This window comes from Procambarus clarkii, chromosome 21 (genome assembly GCF_040958095.1).
Source record: "Procambarus clarkii isolate CNS0578487 chromosome 21, FALCON_Pclarkii_2.0, whole genome shotgun sequence".
NCBI classification, from domain to species: Eukaryota; Metazoa; Arthropoda; class Malacostraca; order Decapoda; family Cambaridae; genus Procambarus; species Procambarus clarkii.
In genome coordinates, this window is record NC_091170.1 from 36,015,474 (window position 1) to 36,036,960 (window position 21,487).

The window sequence follows — 21,487 nt, forward strand, 5'->3', positions numbered from 1 at the left end:
GTAACGGATTAATTCAATTTAAATTATTTCTTATGGGGAAATTCGCTTCAGTTCATGAATATTCGGCTTACGAGCCGTCTCTGGGAACGGATTAAATTCGTAAGCTGAGGCACCATTGTACCAGGAAGGAGAAGGCTGGGGAAAAAAAAAAAAAAAGAGCTCAACGTAACACAGGAATGGCGGATCGCTAAAACATTGACCAAATACCGGCTACCATGACCCTGTTAGACTGCCATAACCACTGAGCATCTGTGAGGGGGGGAAAGGTCAGGTTCTGGCTCAGTGCCTCAGTAGGCCAAACAGAACTCCAACAAATGATATGGCCTAGTTGATAGGAAGATTGCTCAGCAAGATTGCTTCAGGAAGCCACCAAGGGGTTCCTCCAGAAAACACCAGTAAGGTAAAATAGCCAAAAACAAGCAACTGCATGGAAAAACATTGGCAATCTTGATAACTATGCACACAAACTTATTACCCAGTTCCAACCACTAGTTACACTCCATCACCACCAGATGGCAACCCAAGAAAGATTCTAGTCAGCTGATCACCTCAGCTATGGTGATCAGCTACATCCAAAGACAATCCCTGAAAACTCTAGAGAAAAGGGTGGGAATAGGGAGCCACCAAAAACGGACCTTTCATTACATTTTATGCTTGATTTGGGGAAAGGCTCCCAAGCTATCTCCCCACAAAACGCAGAGAGAAAAATAGGACTTTCAATTGAAAGAGTGGGAATAGAAACCTGTAACAAAGGGATGCACCACTGGCCAAACAGATTTTTTGACTAAGTGTGCTAACAGTCCTAATTATCTTCCTATAGGCCCATGCTCCAATCCAGCCTACAGCTTAATAAAAAACATATTACTGTATTTTCTAGTTCAATGATGTAGGAGGTAGAAATTAAATGAAACTCTAGGCAAAAGGTAAAATATTCATTAACACAATAAGATTATCTATGTTACATTGGGTGATTACAGCTTATCCTAAAAAAAATGCAAGCAAGATCCCAATTACAAATTACAGAAACGATTGAATAAGACACAGAAAACTTAATTACTATGCAAGTAAAAAATATAGAAAACAGTTAACCTAGCTAAATCAATGGAGTATGTGGTGGCAATTAGTTCATTAATTACACTAGAAATAAATTAATAGCACTTCCTACACACTGTATATGTTAACTAGAGGACACTTTCTAATTACTGTACCTACTAAGCAGCAATAAACACCCAACAGTAAGGAAAAAATACTACTTACTATGGTGTTGTTGCAACAAGCTGTTAAGTGCCATGCCCTTATAAATTCTCCACATTCATCGACTCAAAATGGCACAGAGCAGGCTCTTTTGCTCAAAATAGTGATGACGTCTCTACTAACTATCAGTGACAGATAAGTTGTCTTTAAAGACAGTATCAATTAACTCCACTACTCACAAACATTCCCTTATATTTCATAATCAATAACCTACAACAACACATTCCAATAATGCTTAATAATTTCCTACAGGTAAGCTCAACACTACTGTACTTTTAACCCCTATACTGTGCCTTTTAAAATAACATTCCCATGGTGTGCCAAAAATAAATTGTTCCAAAAACAGTAGTTTTTCTTTTGGGATTGTTAATTAGCATCCAAGAAGAACAAAATAAATAAATTATATATATAATTTATATATTTTATATAAATATATATAAATTATATATTTATAAGTTACAATGTAAATTTGATCAAAAAATGCGACTCGACCTCCGATGGTGTCATCGACTTCCGATATTTGTTGGTACACGTTCAGGTTGACCGAGCCTTGGTTCCCGGTCACGCAGTCCGACCTGCCTCAGTTTACTACAGCTGCCCACTTAGTGACGATCGCGCCTATAAGAAATTCCGCATTTGTGGTGATTTTTTGCATTTTGAACATTAAAGTAATTATTATATATCATGCCAAGAGTCCCAGGAAAGTCAGTGGTAAGGCTCAACATATGAAAACCCATGTAAGGATGACCATAGAGCAGAAACAAGAGTACAGAATGTCTCTTCCTCAACAATTAAGAAAATGTGTGCAGCATGAGAAGAATTGCAAACTTTTGCTGAAACGACTCACCCAAATCAAGCTGCAGTAGGTCGTTGCCTTAACCTATTCAATGACACTGTGATGCACCTTTACAGACAAATGTTAAAACGAAGGGAAAAACAAATGTCTCTTGACAAATTTGTAGTGAGACAAACAAGCACTGAACCACAACCAGGTCCTAGTGGTATGCAGGCAAAACGTGCCAGGGAGTGCACACTAGAAAGGTTCTCACTGCCTGATGTTATAATGGAAGGGGACTCCCCTTCCAAACAGTAACAACTCTCCTCCCCCCTCATCACCATCTTCCATTCGCCATCAAGAGCCCTCCATAAAGGTAAGATCAACTTAGGTACTATATTGTAGTTAGAAAAAAACATTGTATTCAGTATAAAATGTACAGTATTTGTATGTTAATATTTTGGAGGGTGGAGAACAGATTAATTCAATTCCCTTTATTTCTTATGGGAAAAATCGCATCGACTTACGATCCGTGTCTGGGAATGCCTTAGCATCGTAAGTCGAGGCCCCATTGTGTGTGTGTGTGTGTGTGTGTGTGTGTGTGTGTACTCACCTAGTTGTGTTTGCGGGGGTTGAGCTCTGGCTCTTTGGTCCCGCCTCTCAACCGTCAATCAACAGGTGTACAGATTCCTGAGCCTATCGGGCTCTATCATATCTACACTTGAAACTGTGTATGGAGTCAGCCTCCACCACATCACTGCCTAATGCATTCCATTTGTCAACCACTCTGACACTAAAAAAGTTCTTTCTAATGTCTCTGTGGCTCATTTGGGCACTCAGTTTCCACCTGTGTCCCCTTGTGCGTGTTCCCCTTGTGTTAAATAGACTGTCTTTATCTACCCTATCAATTCCCTTCAGAATCTTGAATGTGGTGATCATGTCGCCCCTAACTCTTCTGTCTTCCAGCGAAGTGAGGTTTAATTCCCGTAGTCTCTCCTCGTAGCTCATACCTCTCAGCTCGGGTACTAGTCTGGTGGCAAACCTTTGAACCTTTTCCAACCTTTTGTGTGTGTGTGTGTGTGTTTTTGTGTGTGTGTGTGTGTGTGTGTGTGTGTGTGTGTGTTTGTGTGTGTGTGTGTGTGTGTGTGTGTGTGTGTGTGTGTGTATGTATGTATGTATGTATGTATGTATGTATATATATATATATGTCGTACCTAGTAGCCAGAACGCACTTCTCAGCCTACTATGCAAGGCCCGATTTGCCTAATAAGCCAAGTTTTCATGAATTAATATATTTTCTCTATTTTTTTTCTTATGAAATGATAAAGCTACCAATTTCATTATGTATGAGGTCAAATTTTTTTTATTGGAGTTAAAATTAACGCAGATATATGACCGAACCTAACCAACCCTACCTATCTTTATAGGTTAGGTTAGGTTAGGTAGCCGAAAAAGTTAGGTTAGGTTAGGTAGGTTAGGTAGTCGAAAAATAATTAATTCATGAAAACTTGGCTTATTAGGCAAATTGGGCCTTGCATAGTAGGCTGATAAGTGAGTTCTGGCTACTAGGTTCGACATATATATATATATATATATATATATATATATATATATATATATATATATATATATATATATATATATATATATATATATATATATATATATTGTACCTTCACAAACTTTATATATATATATATATATATATATATTTATTCTGGGGGGTGTGAGTTTTCAGTTGCATGTATGCCTGGGGACCATTCAGGCTTGTTCGCATTTGTGTTCCTCACGTGTGCCCCAAAGAATAAGGTGATTTGATAAAATACGATGCCCAAGATTACCATCAGAGTGCCGGCGGGCTGATGGGGAAAAAGCCTCAGCTACCATCAGCTTTTGTCCGGTCATGATGGTCGAGTGGATAAGGTGCCCTGTACACCAGTTGCATAGTGCAGTATGGGTTATGGGCAGTATGTATGTATACACACACACATTATATATATATATATGTGTATATATGTGTGTATATATGTGTGTATATATGTGTGTATATGTGTGTGTATATATGTGTACTCACCTAATTGTGCTTGCGGGGGTTGAGCTTTGGCTCTTTGGTCCCGCCTCTCAACTGTCAATCAACTGGTGTACAGATTCCTGAGCCTACTGGGCTCTATCATATCTACATTTGAAACTGTGTATGGAGTCAGCCTCCACCACATCACTTCCTAGTGCATTCCATTTATTAACAATTTTTATTATTTATTAATATTAAGTTAATATTTATTAACAATATTAACATGTGTGTATGTATATATGTGTGTATATATATATATGTGTGTGTGTGTGTGTGTGTGTGTGTGTGTAATTACCTAAGTGTAGCTACAGGATGAGAGCTACGCTCGTGGTGTCCCGTCTTCCCAGCACTCTTTGTCATACAACGCTTTGAAACTACTGACGGTCTTGGCCTCCACCACCTTCTCACTTAACTTGTTCCAACCGTCTACCACTCTATTTGCAAAGGTGAATTTTCTTATATTTCTTCGGCATCTGTGTTTAGCTAGTTTAAATCTATGACCTCTTGTTCTTGAAGTGCCAGGTCTCAGGAAATCTTCCCTGTCGATTTTATCAATTCCTGTTACTATTTTGTATGTAGTGATCATATCACCTCTTTTTCTTCTGTCTTCTAGTTTTGGCATGTTTAATGCTTCCAACCTCTCCTCGTAGCTCTTGCCCTTCAGTTCTGGGAGCCACTTCATAGCATGTCTTTGCACCTTTTCCAGTTTGTTGATGTGCGTGTGTGTGTGTGTGTGTGTGTTTACTAGTTGTGTTTTTGCGGGGGTTGAGCTTTGCTCTTTCGGCCCGCCTCTCAACTGTCAATCAACTGTTTACTAACTAGTTTTTTTTTCCACACCACACACACATACCCCAGGAAGCAGCCCGTGACAGCTGACTAACTCCCAGGTACCTATTTACTGCTAGGTAAGAGGCACTTAGGGTGAAAGAAACTTTGCCCATTTGTTTCTGCCTCGTGCGGGAATCGAACCCGCGCCACAGAATTACGAGTCCTGCGCGCTATCCAGCAGGCTACGAGGCCCCTAGTGAGTGAGTGATTTAGTGAGTGAGTGAGTGAGTGAGTGCGTGCGTATATATGTACTGTATATATATATATATATATATATATATATATATATATATATATATATATATATATATATATATATATATATATGTATGTCGTACCTAGTAGCCAGAACGCACTTCTCAGCCTACTATGCAAGGCCCGATTTGCCTAATAAGCCAAGTTTTCCTGAATTAATATATTTTCTCTAATTTTTTTTTATGAAATGATAAAGCTACCCATTTCATTATGTATGAAGTCAATTTTTTTTATTGGAGTTAAAATTAACGTAGATATATGACCGAACCTAACCAACCCTACCTAACCTAACCTAACCTATCTTTATAGGTTAGGTTACGTTAGGTAGCCGAAAAAGTTAGGTTAGGTTAGGTAGGTTAGGTAGTCAAAAAAACATTAATTCATGAAAACTTGGCTTATTAGGCAAATTGGGCCTTGCATAGTAGGCTGAGAAGTGCGTTCTGGCTACTAGGTACGACATACATATATATATATATATATATATATATATATATATATATATATATATATATATATATATATATATATACACACACACACACACACACACACACACACACACACACACACACACACACACACACACACACACACACACACACACACACACACACACACACACATGCCATGTTACTAACCCCATGGAAGGAAAGTGAGAGACTCGGGATGTTTTTTCAAGATGGGGGGATGGTTACTAGAGGCCTGAGGAAGCAAATTTGTGCCCCCCCCCCATCCTTGAATGCATGGGAATTTAAAATCTTTTGATATTCAGCAATCACATAATCACTTGACGACTGGTGCACCAGCACACCCCTTAATATGTCGGCTGGCACACCAGCACACCCCTTAATATGTCAACTGGCACACAAGCACACCCCTTAATATGTCGGCTGGCACACCAGCACACCCCTTAATATGTCGGCTGGCACACCAGCACACCCCTTAATATGTCAGCTGGCACACGCACACCCCTTAATATGTCGGCTGGCACACCAGCACACCCCTTAATATGTCAACTGGCACACAAGCACACCCCTTAATATGTCGGCTGGCACACCAGCACACCCCTTAATATGTCGGCTGGCACACCAGCACACCCCTTAATATGTCAACTGGCACACAAGCACACCCCTTAATATGTCGGCTGGCACACAAGCACACCCTTTAATATGTTGGCTGGCACACCAGCACACCCCTTAGTATGTCGGCTGGCACACGCACACCCCTTAATATGTTGGCTGGCACACGCACACCCCTTAATATGTCGGCTAGCACACAAGCACACCCCTTAACACTTTCAGCCTCCCGGCGAAGGTAAAAAAAAAAGCGGTATGTGCTCACGGCGTTTTGCCGCGTAAGCGTAAAAACAAAAATGTGTATACTCTTTTTACTCTCCTGACCTTAGTTCTCGAGCTACGTATTTCATTTTGGTACCAACGTGTTCGCAATAAAATTCTCTAGAAGAACATCAGTAAAAAAAGTCACGAAACGTATAGGGATACCAGCACCAAATAAATAACTACGTAGATGACTCGCCGTGAGCGCCCAACAGCAACAAAATGTTTTTACTCTTGGGATTGTTATCACCTCCACACTTGTCCTACAGCATTAATTTTGGTATCAATGGACTCGCAATGAAATTCCCAACACGGTGATATGAATATAAGCGTAGAATAATGATTGCGGCCCGCCCGCAAGAGTGTGGGAAGTGGTGAAATTGTTACCCGGTATCGGTGACGGGACAACGCACGGCGCTTTGAAAGTTTATACTTATTTCACTCGTGACATTATTATTCTATGTACGTCATTCATTTTTGTGTCAATGTGTTCGCAATAGAATGTTCTATGAGCCCGTAGGTAAAAAAGATCAACAAAGCGTAAGATAGAATAGTGCCAAATATAAAACAACGCTGGAACATATCAGTGAGAGTCAAACACACACGAAATGTTTTTACTTTTGTTATGTTTGTGAACCTTTCATGAACTTATTGTACCATGCAGTCTATTGGTGAGAAAGAGAGCCTCATGGCGCGCAGTTTGAAACAAACCCAAAGTAAATCGGATAAAAATTGAATTTTATACAAATATTTTAAAAGAGGACATAAATTTATGTCCACCTAGCGGGAGCGGGTAGGCGAAACAGGACGCCGGGAGGAGTCCTCATCCGCAGAAAGTGTTAATATGTCGGCTGGCACACCAGCATACCCCTTAATATGTCAGCTGGTATACCAGCACACCCTTTAACACTTTGGCATACCCCGCGCGCCACCCCTCAACTGTGCGATATGGGACCCAGGGTGTCACGGGAGCGCGCGTAAATTCTGAAAAGTGTATACTCTCTTCAACTTTGTCACCTTAATTCTCGTCCTACGAGATTAAATTTGGTATCATTGTGTTCGCAATAGAATTCTCTACAGCACTAAATGCATATAAACTCCAAAAGCCCGGCTAATTACCCGCAGCAAACAGAGGAAGTGCGAACGAGTTACCCAGGAGCGTGCAAACGAGATAAAATGTTTTCACTATTTTCACTCTGGTCACCTCAATTTTTGTCCTAGGTCTTTCATTTTGGTCTCAATGGGTTCGCAATAGAATTCCCTAGAGGAACATTAGCATATAAAATAAAAAACCTGGTCACGCTCCAACCGCCGACGAGTTGAAGACGGGCCACGAGTTAGCCGCGAGTGAGCGCTCAGACGCCTTCCAGCTACACTCCCAATTCCCGCCCTTTTCAAGCCTTTCTTTCGCAATTTTCTTCCTGGAAGGGCCTTGTTCATGATCAGTATCCATCGTGGAGTAAGCATAGATAGTTTCTAAAGCCGCAGTAAGAAATATAGCCACGGAAAATAGCCGAAATGTTCACACGTTTGAGATGCGAGGGAGGCGACATTGGTCACAACAGTGGAGCGAAAACAATGGGCCCACGGCGTGTGCCAAGCCGCCTGAGGGCCACGAGGCTCAATAAAGAAAATGGGAAGACATCGGCGCGCATTTTAAAACCAGTCCCAAAAAAATCGGATAAAAACCTGATTTTTGGCGATTATTTAAAGTGGATGACGCAATGCTGCGTCAACCCCGGAATTACCGACAGTAAACGGATGACGCAATGCTGCGTCATGCCCGGGCGAAAGTGTTAATATGTCGTCTGGCGCAGTGCAAGGATTGAAAAGTTTAAAAGTGAAAACATCGCCGTGCCCAACTAAGCCTTAATAATTCGCTCCACGAACAGCTGACTGTACTGACAAAGGCTCAACTCCTTCATGAATTACAATACAGTATACTAACTCTTTATAATTTATATCTTAAATACAGTAATATCCTTCACCAAAATTTCCTTCATATTTCTTAAATAATTTAATAGTACTAATTATAGTTCACACAGCTACCCATTCCTATTAATTTAAAATATATCTACATAGGCCTATCTTGATAAGCAACCATATATATTATGTCTGCAGTATATTACACAAATAATTTTTAAGATAAAAATATAAGGCAACATACCAATTAATCAACAGCCTAACCTGGCAATTTATCATGCATCAGGCTGGTAATCTATATGAAAACTATCTTAAATTAGCATATGCTTAATGCTAAATTTGCATACACATTTCTCTTAGCAACTTTATAAATTAAGCAATAATTCTCTCTTAATTAATTATGTACACACATGATGGTATGCAACTTTTAACACAAACTATATTAATAAAACTATGGATAAGGCCTAAGCCTAGTCCATAACAAAAACAATCCTCATAAACTACAGAAGTCCTTTATTTTATGAGTTGTTTACAACAACCTAGTTGTTACACACAGAAATCACAATAGCGTGATGCATCAAATTAACAAATCTACAAGGGCCGTGATGAGGGGTTCGAACCTAAGTCCGGGATAATCCCAGAAGCGCCTTAGTCGACTGTGCCACGACATTGTCAAAAGAATTGGCACCGGGAGTGTACTGCCCTCACACTGATCCTGCAGCCTCTCCAAGACACAAACCAGGGTTTTACACAATTTCCCCATGCACCCGGGTTGTCAACAAGTACTAACATGTAAGGTCTCTGTAAATCCCTGGTGTGTGTCTTGGAGAGGCTGCAGGATCCGTGTGAGGGCAGTAGCACCCCCGGTTCCAATTTTTTTGATCATGTCGTGGAGCAGTTGTCTAAGGCGCGTCTGAGATTATCCCCGACGTAGGTTCGAACCCTCATCACGGCCCTTGTGGATTTGTTCATTTAACCTAGTTGTTGATTTGTGGAAGCAATTACCACACAATGTGGCGGAGGTAGGGCTCCCTTGATTGTTTCAAGCATGGGTTGGATATGTATATGAGTGGATTGATGGTTATAAATAGGATCTGCCTCATATGGGCCAATAGGCGTCTGCAGTTACCTTCATTCTTGTGTTCCTATGTTCTTAAGCCCTATGGGACCCTGCATTATATTCAGAGCTAAAATGAAAGCGACAGCCGTTGATGAAGAAAAGGTCTTGAAACCAATAGAACTGAGTCAACAAAAGCACCACCTCAAAGAGAAGAACCAAGAACAAAGGCAACATAAAGAAACAAGTTGATGAGAAAACACAAAGACATGCCAGAGACTAGGGAAGATCCAGAAAAGAAGCAGAAGGCAAGAGATGAAAAAGACAAGATACAACTCCTAAAACTGCAAAAGAAGAAATGGCAATGTCAAAGGCCAAAGAAAACATCTCCAAAACATTTAATTAAGATAGGCTGCAAAGAAATAGAAAAGACAAAAATGACCATCAAACAACACATACTGGTACTGGAAAGAAAGTCGCTGAAGTAACACCAGAATATTCACCACCCACAAGGAACAAGAACACTCCACAACACTCCACAACTCAATTGTGTGTCCAGCTTCCACTGATGGTTACTGTAGAAAACTGCAGAGATTTTGTGTTATCCATTAACTGGTGTGTTCAACATTACACTAGAGACTGAAAATCTGGAAAAAGACAAATATAATTCCAATATTCAAGAAAAGGAACAGACATGAAATAATAAACAACAGACCAGTGCCATTAACACGTATTCCATGCAAGATTCTGGGAAAAGTCCCCACAAAAACAATTATAGATCATTTGAGGAAAGTAAATTTTGTAACAAAGATGCAACACTGCTTCAGAGAGGAAAACTCTTAACAAACTTGATTGAATTTTATGACAGGGTCACCAAAATAAGACAAGAGAAAGAAGGATGGGGTAGACAGCATTTTCCTAGACTTCAGAAAGCTTTTGATACAGTCCCCTACAAAAGAAAAATACAAAACTGGATAGACATGCGATAATAACATGAATGGCATTGGACTGAGTATGGGAGTACCTGACACACAGAAAACAGAGGGTCATAGTCAGAGGAGATATGTCAGGCAGAAGTGGAAAGTGCTGTTTTACAGGACTGTCCTAGGACCATTACCTTTTTTCTAATTTATGTAAATGATCTGCCAGAGAGATTGAGCAACCCCATGAGCCACCCAAGCTACATCTCAAGCTAAGCCCTGCCCCGACCCTGAAACTCTCAGATGCTTTGGGGCCAGAATCAGGGAAAGGGCAAATGAAGCCAGACAGGAAAGGAAGAGGAGGTGTAGATAGAACCACAGGTATATTAACCAGCATCTCCAAATTCGGTTTCCTAAAAACCAAACGAGGCAAGTCCAGGACCTCCAACTAGGCACACAACCTAGACCTTTGCAACACAGAAAACCTTAAATGTAAAGTGGTTGGTACCTGAAAACCTTACATCTCATTGGGAGGGTTTGTAAAGAGGTTTAGATAAAGAGAACAAGTCCCACAAGACTCAGGGTCGAAGGCATCAGTAACCCAGCATGCAACATAGTGGAGGCAGAAGGAAGGACTATTGCCAAGTGACACAGACGACGAGCAACCCTCAAATTCTCACAATGCAAGACCCGGTTTGGATTCAAAATCCATGGTACCACCGAACCCGTAATGGTTTTCCAGGGCTTACATGGTTAGTGTTCCCTGCAAGTATGCCCAGACACTAGGAGCACTACCTCAGTAATACCTACAGGCATGGACAAATCCTTTCAGTGAAAAATAGGTATAAATGAAACAAAAGCCAGTGAAAAGGCTGAAAAATGAAGACAAGTATCACAATCTCTCAGGACACCAGACCATGGAAGATAAGCAAGCAAGGGAGAACAATAGATCAAACCAGCTATGCAACAAACTGGAAGGTCTACCTCTATGTGCCGGTAAGGTCACCTCACTGACCATCCACTCCATGGCGAAGGGACAGAAATGAGACACACATCCGAGAGTACATTAGACACACCGCAAACATGAATTGCGCATATAGCCAAACCCCGAGAAACCAGAAGACACGCTACACCCAGAGTACAGTCCCACAACAGAAAAGACCAAAATGACCCCCTGTAATTCAGACAACGAACTACCATAAAGCAATCAGGGTAGAGTTGGATCATGGAACAGGGAATGAGATGAAAGAGCCAAACAGCATACCAAAACACAGCCAAGTACAAACTGCACTGTGTGCCTGACAAAGGGGACCAGCCATCAGCACCTAGCCACCAGGTGAGCATTGGTTGCAAAACCCCCAGCTAGATCTGAAGAGGCCAGAAACAGGTTGAACACAGGAGGAAGGTGCCACGTGCAGGGACCCCAAAAAGCCTGAAGAGAAAAAAAGGCAAGTATGATGCTGTTGAAGGGAAAATGGAGGCAAAATCAGATGTCCTGAGATAGCAAAAAGGTTGCACTGGAAAAACTTGGAACAGCACCAGAAGCCAGACCCTGCACAGCAGATTTACCACACAGGCAAAATCCCAGTCTCCTCCCTACTGCTAGAGCAGTCAAAGGAAAACCCTGGCCACCCTCCATCATCAAACTGATGAAAGAGGCTCAGTGGATGAGACTCACTGGAGGCAGAGACAAGAATGCTGGCTGAAAATCTCAAATAAGGCCCAGTCAGGTTTGAGCCCCACGATAGAACCAACCAGGACTTCCACCAGTTCACTACGAACCTGAATCTCACCAATTGGGAAAGAAACAGATCCCTGGCTTGCAGATAGGCAGACTAGCCAGGAGCCCAAATCAGTCAGTCATTAAGGTACGCTAAGACACAAACTTCCAACAAAGAACACACACCACAATCTGCATCAGTCTGATTAAAGTCTGGAGAGACAGGTGTAAACAAAATGAAAGAACCCAAAAGTACTAGTGGAGATACCATATATGATAAGTGAACCAGTCCCTCAATCGTGGATGAAAGGGGATGTGTCAATACGTGTCCTGAAGGTCCAGGGGTACCAACCAAGTGCCTGCCTGCAAAACCATGGGAACTTGACTAAAAGCGGTCATGCAGAAAGTTGGAGAGGAAATGAACCAGGTCAGACTCAAGAATATGAGGACTGAGAATCTGGCAAGGTCCTCTTGGGGACTGTCAGACAGTACTCCCACCATAGAGAGAGTTCATTTCATCACCCCAGTATCCAATCACCCCAGCATCCAACCACCCTATCAGCCAGCCACCCCACAACCATGCAGAGCAGTGGAGATGGCTGGGCCAGGGCACCTGAAACCAAAGGAAGGGTTCAAGACCACTCCCCACTGAAAGCTTGGAGAAACCACTGACAAATTCCAGCATCATGAAGCTTGGCTCAAGAGAAAATGTCCACTTGCCCCTCACTGCATTGACAAATGGGCAAACCATGGAAAAACTGGTATGAAGTACTCTGATGAGCAGACTTCCTCTGAGATGCATGAAAATGCCACCGAGAGGTGGAAGCCGATGTTAAAAGCAGTGCTACTGCCCTAGCCTCCAGACACCTACCCTGATCAGGATGCAGCAAAACCTGAACCCTGTTACACTGCCCGCCAGCAGAGACAGAACCCAGTCGCAATAGGGGATTACTAGCATTGATTGAAGAGTGACCAGGCAAGAGGCCAAATGCAGGGAAATGTGCAAATTTACCCTCCCTCCCCAACCTACGAAAATGTGGAAAACGAAAGCGCAATGTGCAACCAAATACAGACCCAGGACGAACACAAAACAAATCTACAAAACCAACAGCCTTACCCCCAAATCCATCCCAACCACCAGGCCCTACAGAGGAGCCAAAGCCCACACACTACCTGCAGCCAGTATCAGAATGTGATCCTGCCTAACTATCCATGATACTGTTATGACACAACAGATCTTTACCTTTGAGAGAAACTGAATGCTTCTGCTCAGAAAGGAACTCTCATTATTACTCAAAATCTGATTAATTCAATAGCATGACATGGTTGATACATGAATAATAATATTTTGGGCACAGTATGAACTGAATCAGATTTAAATTGATGCATGAGGAGCTGCACGATATGACAAAAATTAACCACTTAACTTGTTAAATTGTTAACAATTTAACAACAGTTGATGTGAAATGGTCACAAAGGGTTAATTACAATCACATTTTACTTCAGTTTGACTAGTCTTTATAAAAATGTGACTTAATAGTTTGTATAAATTTTGTATTATTAATACTGTATACGTAATTGTTTTTATGTTGTGGCAGGTAAATTTGGACTTGATTTGATTGGCTGAAGTAAATAATGTAGCTTAATTTAGCAATCTCAATGAGACATTAATATTTTGAAGGTGAAGATTTTTAGGTCTCGTGCAAAGTGCTGAAACCCTGTAATTTATAACACGAACCTGAAAATAAGTGATTTTGTAACAAAAATTTGTTTAGTAAACTTTTGATTTCTCTTAACAAGGTTTATAATATTTCTTGAATACCATAATTTTAAACATTACACTGCTAAAAAGGTTAAGAAGAATACTGTATACAGAACTAAATACAAATTGCAACACTGTACTCTTGTCCCATACTCACATCTTTTTTAATGTCTTTTGTTCATTATTTCCAAGGCATTCTTGATTTGCAGAAGATTCCCCAGACAATTTTTGACTAGGCTCAAAATAATCTGATATTGTACTAGCAAATGTCAGAGTACTATCAAGTGCCTTCAACAACTGTCGGTCATGCCGTAATGAGGTCATTGATGATCTTGCCTGCCTTGATCCTTCTCCATTAGTCTGCTTTTGCGTCACATTTTCAATGGGGTCCTCTTGTGACACCAGTTCATTTAGAACTAGTGGTTTCAGTAATGTGACACTCACTACTAGCATCTCACCACACGGCATAAAACTGTCATATCTTCCCCCTGAAAGCAAATTAATGAAATTAGCCTTACACTAATTATACAAGGTACAGTGTGAACTTACTTGAATGAACTCAATGGGCCAAAGCCAATTTGTTGCACGAGGATTTTGTTCAAATCCTAGCAATCTCCCTTCCTATGTAAAAAACCAGCGTCAAATGTAATGGAACGCCATTTTCTGAGTGAGCCCCGGAGGATCCCTGAAGCTATCAAACTGACATGTGCCATATTAGTTTGGTGCCATCAGTCCTTGGAGTTTGAGTACCTACCAGGGGGCCCAAGAGCCAGAACCTGGCCTCCTCAGAGAGGCGCAAGTATGTGAACGAAAGTCGATACAAAACCCAGTACGCGTCCTGGAGGTTCAGGGGTATCATCCAAGTGCCCAGCTCAAGAAGAAGCCAGACCTGGGACAAAGTAGTCATCTGAAAGAAGGGGCAAAGAATCCAACGGTTCGGACGGGACAAGTCCAGAAAGATCCGGAGATCCGCACAGTCCCGTTTTGGAACCAGAAACATGCGGGAAACCCACTTTAGGGATGAAGTCATTTTGACCATGCCCAAGTGAATCCACTCCAAGATGATACGACAGAGAGACAGGAAAGAAGCCTGCCCCGACAGCCCCGAACCCCCAACTGGAGGAGCCGCCGCCCAACGCCACTAAAGGCTGGAAGAGACGACACGGAAAGCCCACTAATCGAGCGACCAAGTGTAGGCAAACAGCCAGCCTCCCTCCTGTCACCCCATCAACAGGAGCCCCACGAAAGAGCCAATGCGACCTCCGAGAAGCAAACTTCTGAGTAGGGCAATCACCGTGCCGACCAGATAAAAAAGGCTCCGGAGGACGCACTGTCTTCGAACCTGGCACCAAAGGCCCACCTCGACTTACCGAAACCCGAGCTCTGGCACGACCATCCAGGGAAGAGCGAGCCCGCCCGTCAACTGGTAGAAGCCGCCAACAAAATCTGAGTAACAACATCCTCCGGAAATAACAGGTATGGGAATTTTTTATGAATATTGAATTCCACGAGTCAGGCCCTAGGAGCTGAGTGCATGGGCATATTGTCACTTTCTCTTTCAAAGTCTTCCGAGTTCGTGTTAATATCCGTTATATTATCTGCAGCTTGAATGTCATTCATAAAGAAGCTGTCTGGATCATCAACTTTCATGTTGTTTATTGGTGTGCTAAACATAGCCTCATACTGGCTTCTTAGAATTTCACTAATTTCTTTGTTGTCCTCTATGTATGTACCTTCGGTTGTAATTAAAGGTCCAATACTGGTGGTGGTTTTTGATTTTGCGTCTGTGAAAAAAATTCTCCAGACACACAGCACAGAAAAGCACAGGGATTAAGAGGCACACATTGAAGGGGGGGAGGGAGGTCAACATGAGAGAGAGAGAGTGGGCCAAAATGAGAGAAAGGGGAAGGGGGGGGGGGGTCAGACATTTAGGAGCCAGAAGCAGGGGGGAGGAGCAGGGCGAACCATACCCCTCTGGGAAGGAAGCATGGGTGCGGACGGAACCAAGGTTGAGATAACCAACACCCCCTAAATCCTGGTCTCTAAAATCCAAATGGGGCAACCAACCTGGTTGCAACACTGAATACCTGTGTTACAACACACACACAGATTAACCGGTCCCCAGAGAGAAACCTCGGTCAACGCTGAATGCAAGCTGTGCCGGCCGCAGTGCGCCCCACCCAGCACAAATCCACTCCCCACCTGGGACAAGACGGGAACCCTAAGACCCTCAGTAAACCCCAAGGGCAAGAACACCACCAAGCGATAAAGACCTCAAACAGGAGCGAGACCCGAACGACCCAAGGAAGGTAACCCTGAATCGGAAGGGAAGTACTGTACTTACTTGGCACCAAGGGAAGGGAACCCTAGGCACATGCAGCCGAGAAGACTTATACTAACGCCTGGTTACCACACACAGAGCCGGTAAAGCCACAAACACAAAGCCATGACAAACACAAAGAGGACTTCCGACACCTGGCACATTAGTCGATGAACTGAGGGTGGTGCAGCTTACTCGCCTGTGCTGGGTCTCCCCCTCCCCTCTGTCGGGAAGAGTAAGGCACTAATGAGTGGGTGCACTAGATGGATGACATGTTGCTTGTTTCATTGTTTTTGATTGGGGGAGTTCTTTGGCTCTGTTCGGATGTAGGATGCAATTTTAACCAGTTAGAGGTTTGTAATGATTTGCCAATCTTACTTTCTGGAGGTAGGCGCCTCTCTGAGGGGGGCCAGGTTCTGGCTCATGGTCAATAGTAGGCACTCAAGCTCCATGGACTGATGGCACCAAACTAATATGGCCCATGTCAGTTTGATAGCTTCAGGAAGCAGACAGGCCTTCCCTCAGAAAATCAGCGTTGAATGCAATGAAATGCCATTTTCTGGGCGAGACCCAGAAGCTCCCTGAAGCTATGTGCCATATTAGGTGTCATCAGTCACTGGAGTTCTAGTGCCTACCAGAGACCAGCATCAGAACCTGGTCTCCTCAGAGAGGTGCAAAGAGCAATGGCCATATAAGCACTCTATATTTAGAGTTTGTCATGTCTGCCATTGACTGGGGATACCCCCAGAAAATCAGGCCAAACAATACAAACCTCTAACTGGTTCAAATTGCAACCTACATCCGAACAGAACCAAAGAATTTCCCCCACCCCCCCCAAAAAAAGAAAACAATGAAACAAGCAAATCTTCATTCAACTAGCACATCCACTTATTAGTGGCCCCCCCTCCCCTGACAGGATAGAGGGAAAGTCCGCTCAGGCGAGCCAGCCACTCCACCCTCAGTACGTTGACTGATGTGCTGGTGTTCATATGTCTCCTCTGGCCTCGATTTTTTGCTGGCTTTACCGTTTGTGGCTTTGCCGGCTTTGTGTGGTGGTGTTGGCCAGGTGTTCTTTGTTACGCTAGGCTGCATGCAACTAGGGCTATCTTCCCTAGGTGTCCAGACATGTACTTCCCTTGAATGTCAGGGTTCTCTTCCCTGGGACGTTCGGGTCTCACTCCTGTTTGAAGGCTTTGTCGCTTGGGTTTATCCCCCACAACCTCCCCAGGGAAAATCCGAGAGAAAGGAAATCACTGGAAGGACGAATCCAAGGAACCCAAGGGCACCCAGAAACGAACCTGGGGAGCGCTGCAACTAACTCAAATTCATACAGGGAAGGTGGGTACAAAAATCCATCTCCCATGCAGCAACAATCCCTGCCCAGAAGGCACAAGGACCCAAGCAGAGTCAAAAGGAGCCCAAGCACTACAAGCAGACTTTCCTGAGCCCCGGGAACCCCTGACACAAGTCTCGGGCAGAGCCCTCTTCCACACCCACCACCCCTGAAGAAAAGGCAGAGTCCAGGGAAAAAGCTTCCGAGAAGGGAGTCGGCTGGGTTAACCCAGAAGCCTCAGCAGGAAAATTGGGCTCAACCACCTCCGTGCCTGAATTGGAAGGAGCAGCCCCTGAATCCACCCGAGCCTCATCCCAAGCAAACCCCCTCCCCGACTCTGAAACCCTCAAATGTTTGTGAGCTGGAAGCAGGGTGAACCACGCCCACCTGGGAAGGAAGAGGGAGGCATGGACGAAACCAAGGTCGAAGTGACTAACGCCCCCAAATCCTGATTCCTAAGATGCATGTGGGGCAGCTTCAGGGCCTCCAACTGGGTAACCAACCTGGGGCATTGCAAGAATGAGAATCGAGCATGCAACACAGCCACCACCTGATTATTCCTGAAATCAACAGACACGGAATGAGTAAATTGAAGTTCAAGTGAAGAACAAGTCCAGCAAGTCTCCGGGTCTTCCTTTACAGAGTTGTTTGGCGGCTTCATGGCATTATTGTCTGAACATTCCAGTTGTCTGTACAGCTGTACTGACTTTCTTGGGGCTTCAATGCATTCCACTTGCCGACCATGTGTACAGGGAAAGGCAATTTACTGTCATTTCTTTGACTCAAATGTCAAACTTTCACTTATGTCCCCTTATCCTATGTCCTACCTCTCTTTAATTTAAACAGGCCTCCTTTGTCCACTTTGTCCATCTCCCTCAAAATCTAGCATGTAGTTATATAAGGATTTGAGGTTTGGTGCAATTGGCTTGTTAGTACCAGTGGTTCAGCTCAGTAAGTATGTAACGGGAACAGGGTAACGGCTCTACTTTGTCCACTACTCTGCCCTTAATTAACGAAAACTTAGAGAGACCCCAGAGCTCTACTGTCAGCCTTCAGTCCACTTCTCGTGATCTTAGACGATTGATCGCCTTAGATAATACAAACACAAGGCGCTGTACTGTCTCCTAGTAAAACTCAAAGAATCCTCTCTGCTGCCACCACCTGAATCCGCTTACTTGATTAGCCCCTAATTGACAGTGAAACGTCAATTATATATAATCCTCCAAATGTGGATCCCCAGTTTAATCGAAAGGAAGGTATGAATTTACGTTAAGTGTGGGAATTAATCGAAAATCAAGGGAATATATCCGATTAGTAATATACTAGGCTTGCTTGGAATATATATACCAACTTAGTCCCATAAAGCAGACTCGTGGAGACCGCAGCAAAGACATTCATATATATTATTATGGGAAAACTCAAAAACACCATATCTACTAAAACAAGATTTATTAATCGAGAATATCAAAATGGAACTAGAAAGAAACACTTCCTAACTGAAATATATTCCTACTGAGGCAAATGGAGTATCAACTGTATCAAACTCTGCAGCATATTACCGTAATATTCGAAGTCCAGCCTGGTGTTGTTCTGGTTTTCGGGAAGTGTTGTTGTTCTCCCAGTTGCTGCTTAAACCACACTGAACTAGCCTGCCTGTCCTCCAGACTGAGGCTAGCTAATATTACTCTGCCAGCTTCCCTGACTATTAGTTACCAAGCAGGGTTAATTGTAACAAACTAATCTTATTTACTGGTCACCCAGATGGTTAAATACCTAATTGAAACTGATGGAAATTAAATATGGAGATGGAGATGGAAATTAAATATGGAGATGGAGATGGAAATTAAATATGGAGATGGAGATGGAAATTAAAGATGGAACTGATGGATGATAGGCATCTTGGAAAAGGCTATTTCCAATTACAATATTGACTAGTGACCTGAATTTATGCTTTATGAATTAATAATACGGTAGGCTGTGGTCACCCTCTAGGCCGCAAGATCCTTGACCCAGGCCGAGTCAACCGGCCTAAGGAACTAGGTTCTCTACTCTTACATGATATCACTTTCTCTGTAACAGCATATGAACCCTGATCTTTACTCTACATTCATGTTAACCTCACCTAAGACCTTAAACCAGATTGATTATTACTGCAATTACTGTATTTGTTGAATAATTCATTGCTTGTTGAATTAATGCAAGGGAGACAGCCATCTTGTTTTTCTAAACTTGCTAATCCCTTAATCTCTGGAGAGGTGATCCTTCCTAGCCTACCAGGTAAGGAATACCTTTAGACTCCAAGTTCGTAAAACCACGTGGTACAATTTAACCTCTGTGATCTGCGATCTATGATTTCTACTCCAAGCTTAGCTCGTTACAAGCAGCTGAGGGGTGCCCTCCCAGAAAATACAGTTGGCAGGTAGTAATGATGCAGAGTCAATATGAGTTTTCTACACACAAAATCTAGAAATATCATTCCAGAGTTAACATAAATTTTTCCAGATTTCTGAGGCTACTATTATATTGAGTTCTGGAGCTTGAGGTTACACTGTACAGTATTACAGTACAGTACTGTATTAATAAAAAAAAAATTAAAAAATTTAAATTAAAAGCAAACCTTTGTCTATTAGTTCCATGCTGTCATCATCATCCTCATCATCTGTCCAAGTGCCATTTTCTCTTGGGGTAAGGTAGTGGCAGGAACACTTACGAAATGTTGTAAACATATACCTGATGAAAGACTCATTATGTTTCAAAGGAACTCAAAGTAACTTAAGCAAACATTGTATACAAACAAATAAATGTAGTGGTAAGAATATTTGTATAACTAGAGAAAATGTGTAGGCGAGTAAATGAGTGTAAATGCCTAATTGTAGTTAAAGGAATAAAGTTATGCATGTCATCCTCTTTGTACAGTACAGTGGCACCTCGACTTACGATTGCCCCGACTTACGATAATTTTGAGTTACGATGTAAATTTGATCGAAAAATGCCACTTGACTTACGATAGTGTCGTTGACTAACGATATTTGTTGGTACACGTTTGGGTCGACTGAGCGTGTGGTTCCCGGTCACGCGGGCCGACCTGCCTCAGTTTACTAGAGTTGCCTGCTTAATGACGATCGCGCCTATAAGAAACTCTGTTTTTGTGGCGATTTTTTGCTTTTTGAACATAAAACTGATTATTATATATCATGCCATGGGTCCCAAGAAAGTCAGTGGTAAGGTTCAACATATGAAGAGACATGTAAGAATGACCATAGAGGAAAAACAAGAGGTCATATGTAAACATGAAAATGGTACTAGTGTTGTTGAACTAGCTGGGCAGTACAATAAATTTTCAGAGGAGGCGGCGGCGGCATTAGAGGATGTCCCTTACTCATTAATTAAGAAAATGTGTGCAGTATGGGAAGGACTGCAAAGTTTTGCTGAAAAGAATCATCCAGATAAAGTTGTAACAGCCCATTGCATTGATCTTTTCAATGACAATGTGATGCCTCACTACAGACAAGTGTTGGAAAGAAGGGAAAAACAATCTTCAGTGGAACAATTTCTAGTGAGAAAATCAAGCAGTGAGCCAGAAGCAGGTCCTAGTGGTATGCAGGCAAAACGTGCCAGTGTGTGTACCCCAAAGAAGTCCACACTGCCTGATGTTATAATGGAAGGGGATTCCCCTTCCAAACAGTAATACCTGTCTTCCCCCTCCTCACCATCTTCCATACGCCATCAAGCGTCCTCCATAAAGGTAAGATAAACATATGTACTGTATTGTAGTTAGAGAAAAAAATTGTATTTAGTAAAAAATGTATTTGTAAGTTAATATTTTGGAGGGTGGGGAACGGATTAATTCAATTCCCTTTATTTCTTATGGGAAAAATCACTTCGACTTACGATCCGTCTCTGGGAACGGATTACCATCGTAAATCGAGGCC

The 21,487-nt window shown here is 42.5% G+C and overlaps 1 protein-coding gene across 3 annotated transcripts in view; it reads right to left on the bottom strand.

Moving 5' to 3' along the window:
* LOC123760601 (uncharacterized) overlaps positions 1-21,487 on the bottom strand; it is a 43,091-nt gene that overhangs the window by 14,857 nt on the left and 6,747 nt on the right. For 2 of the 3 annotated variants that reach the window (XR_011229270.1, XM_045746303.2), the window contains exons 4-5: positions 20,173-20,285; positions 14,060-14,390 (exon numbers count right to left, since the gene is read on the bottom strand). Coding sequence is in view for 2 of the 3 variants with exons in the window: in XM_045746303.2 (XP_045602259.2) it covers positions 14,060-14,390; positions 20,173-20,285 (444 nt within the window). In the remaining variant the exon portion in view is untranslated. The remainder of the gene's footprint in view (positions 1-14,059; positions 14,391-20,172; positions 20,286-21,487) is intronic. The other variant, XM_045746304.2, reaches the window with a different exon arrangement.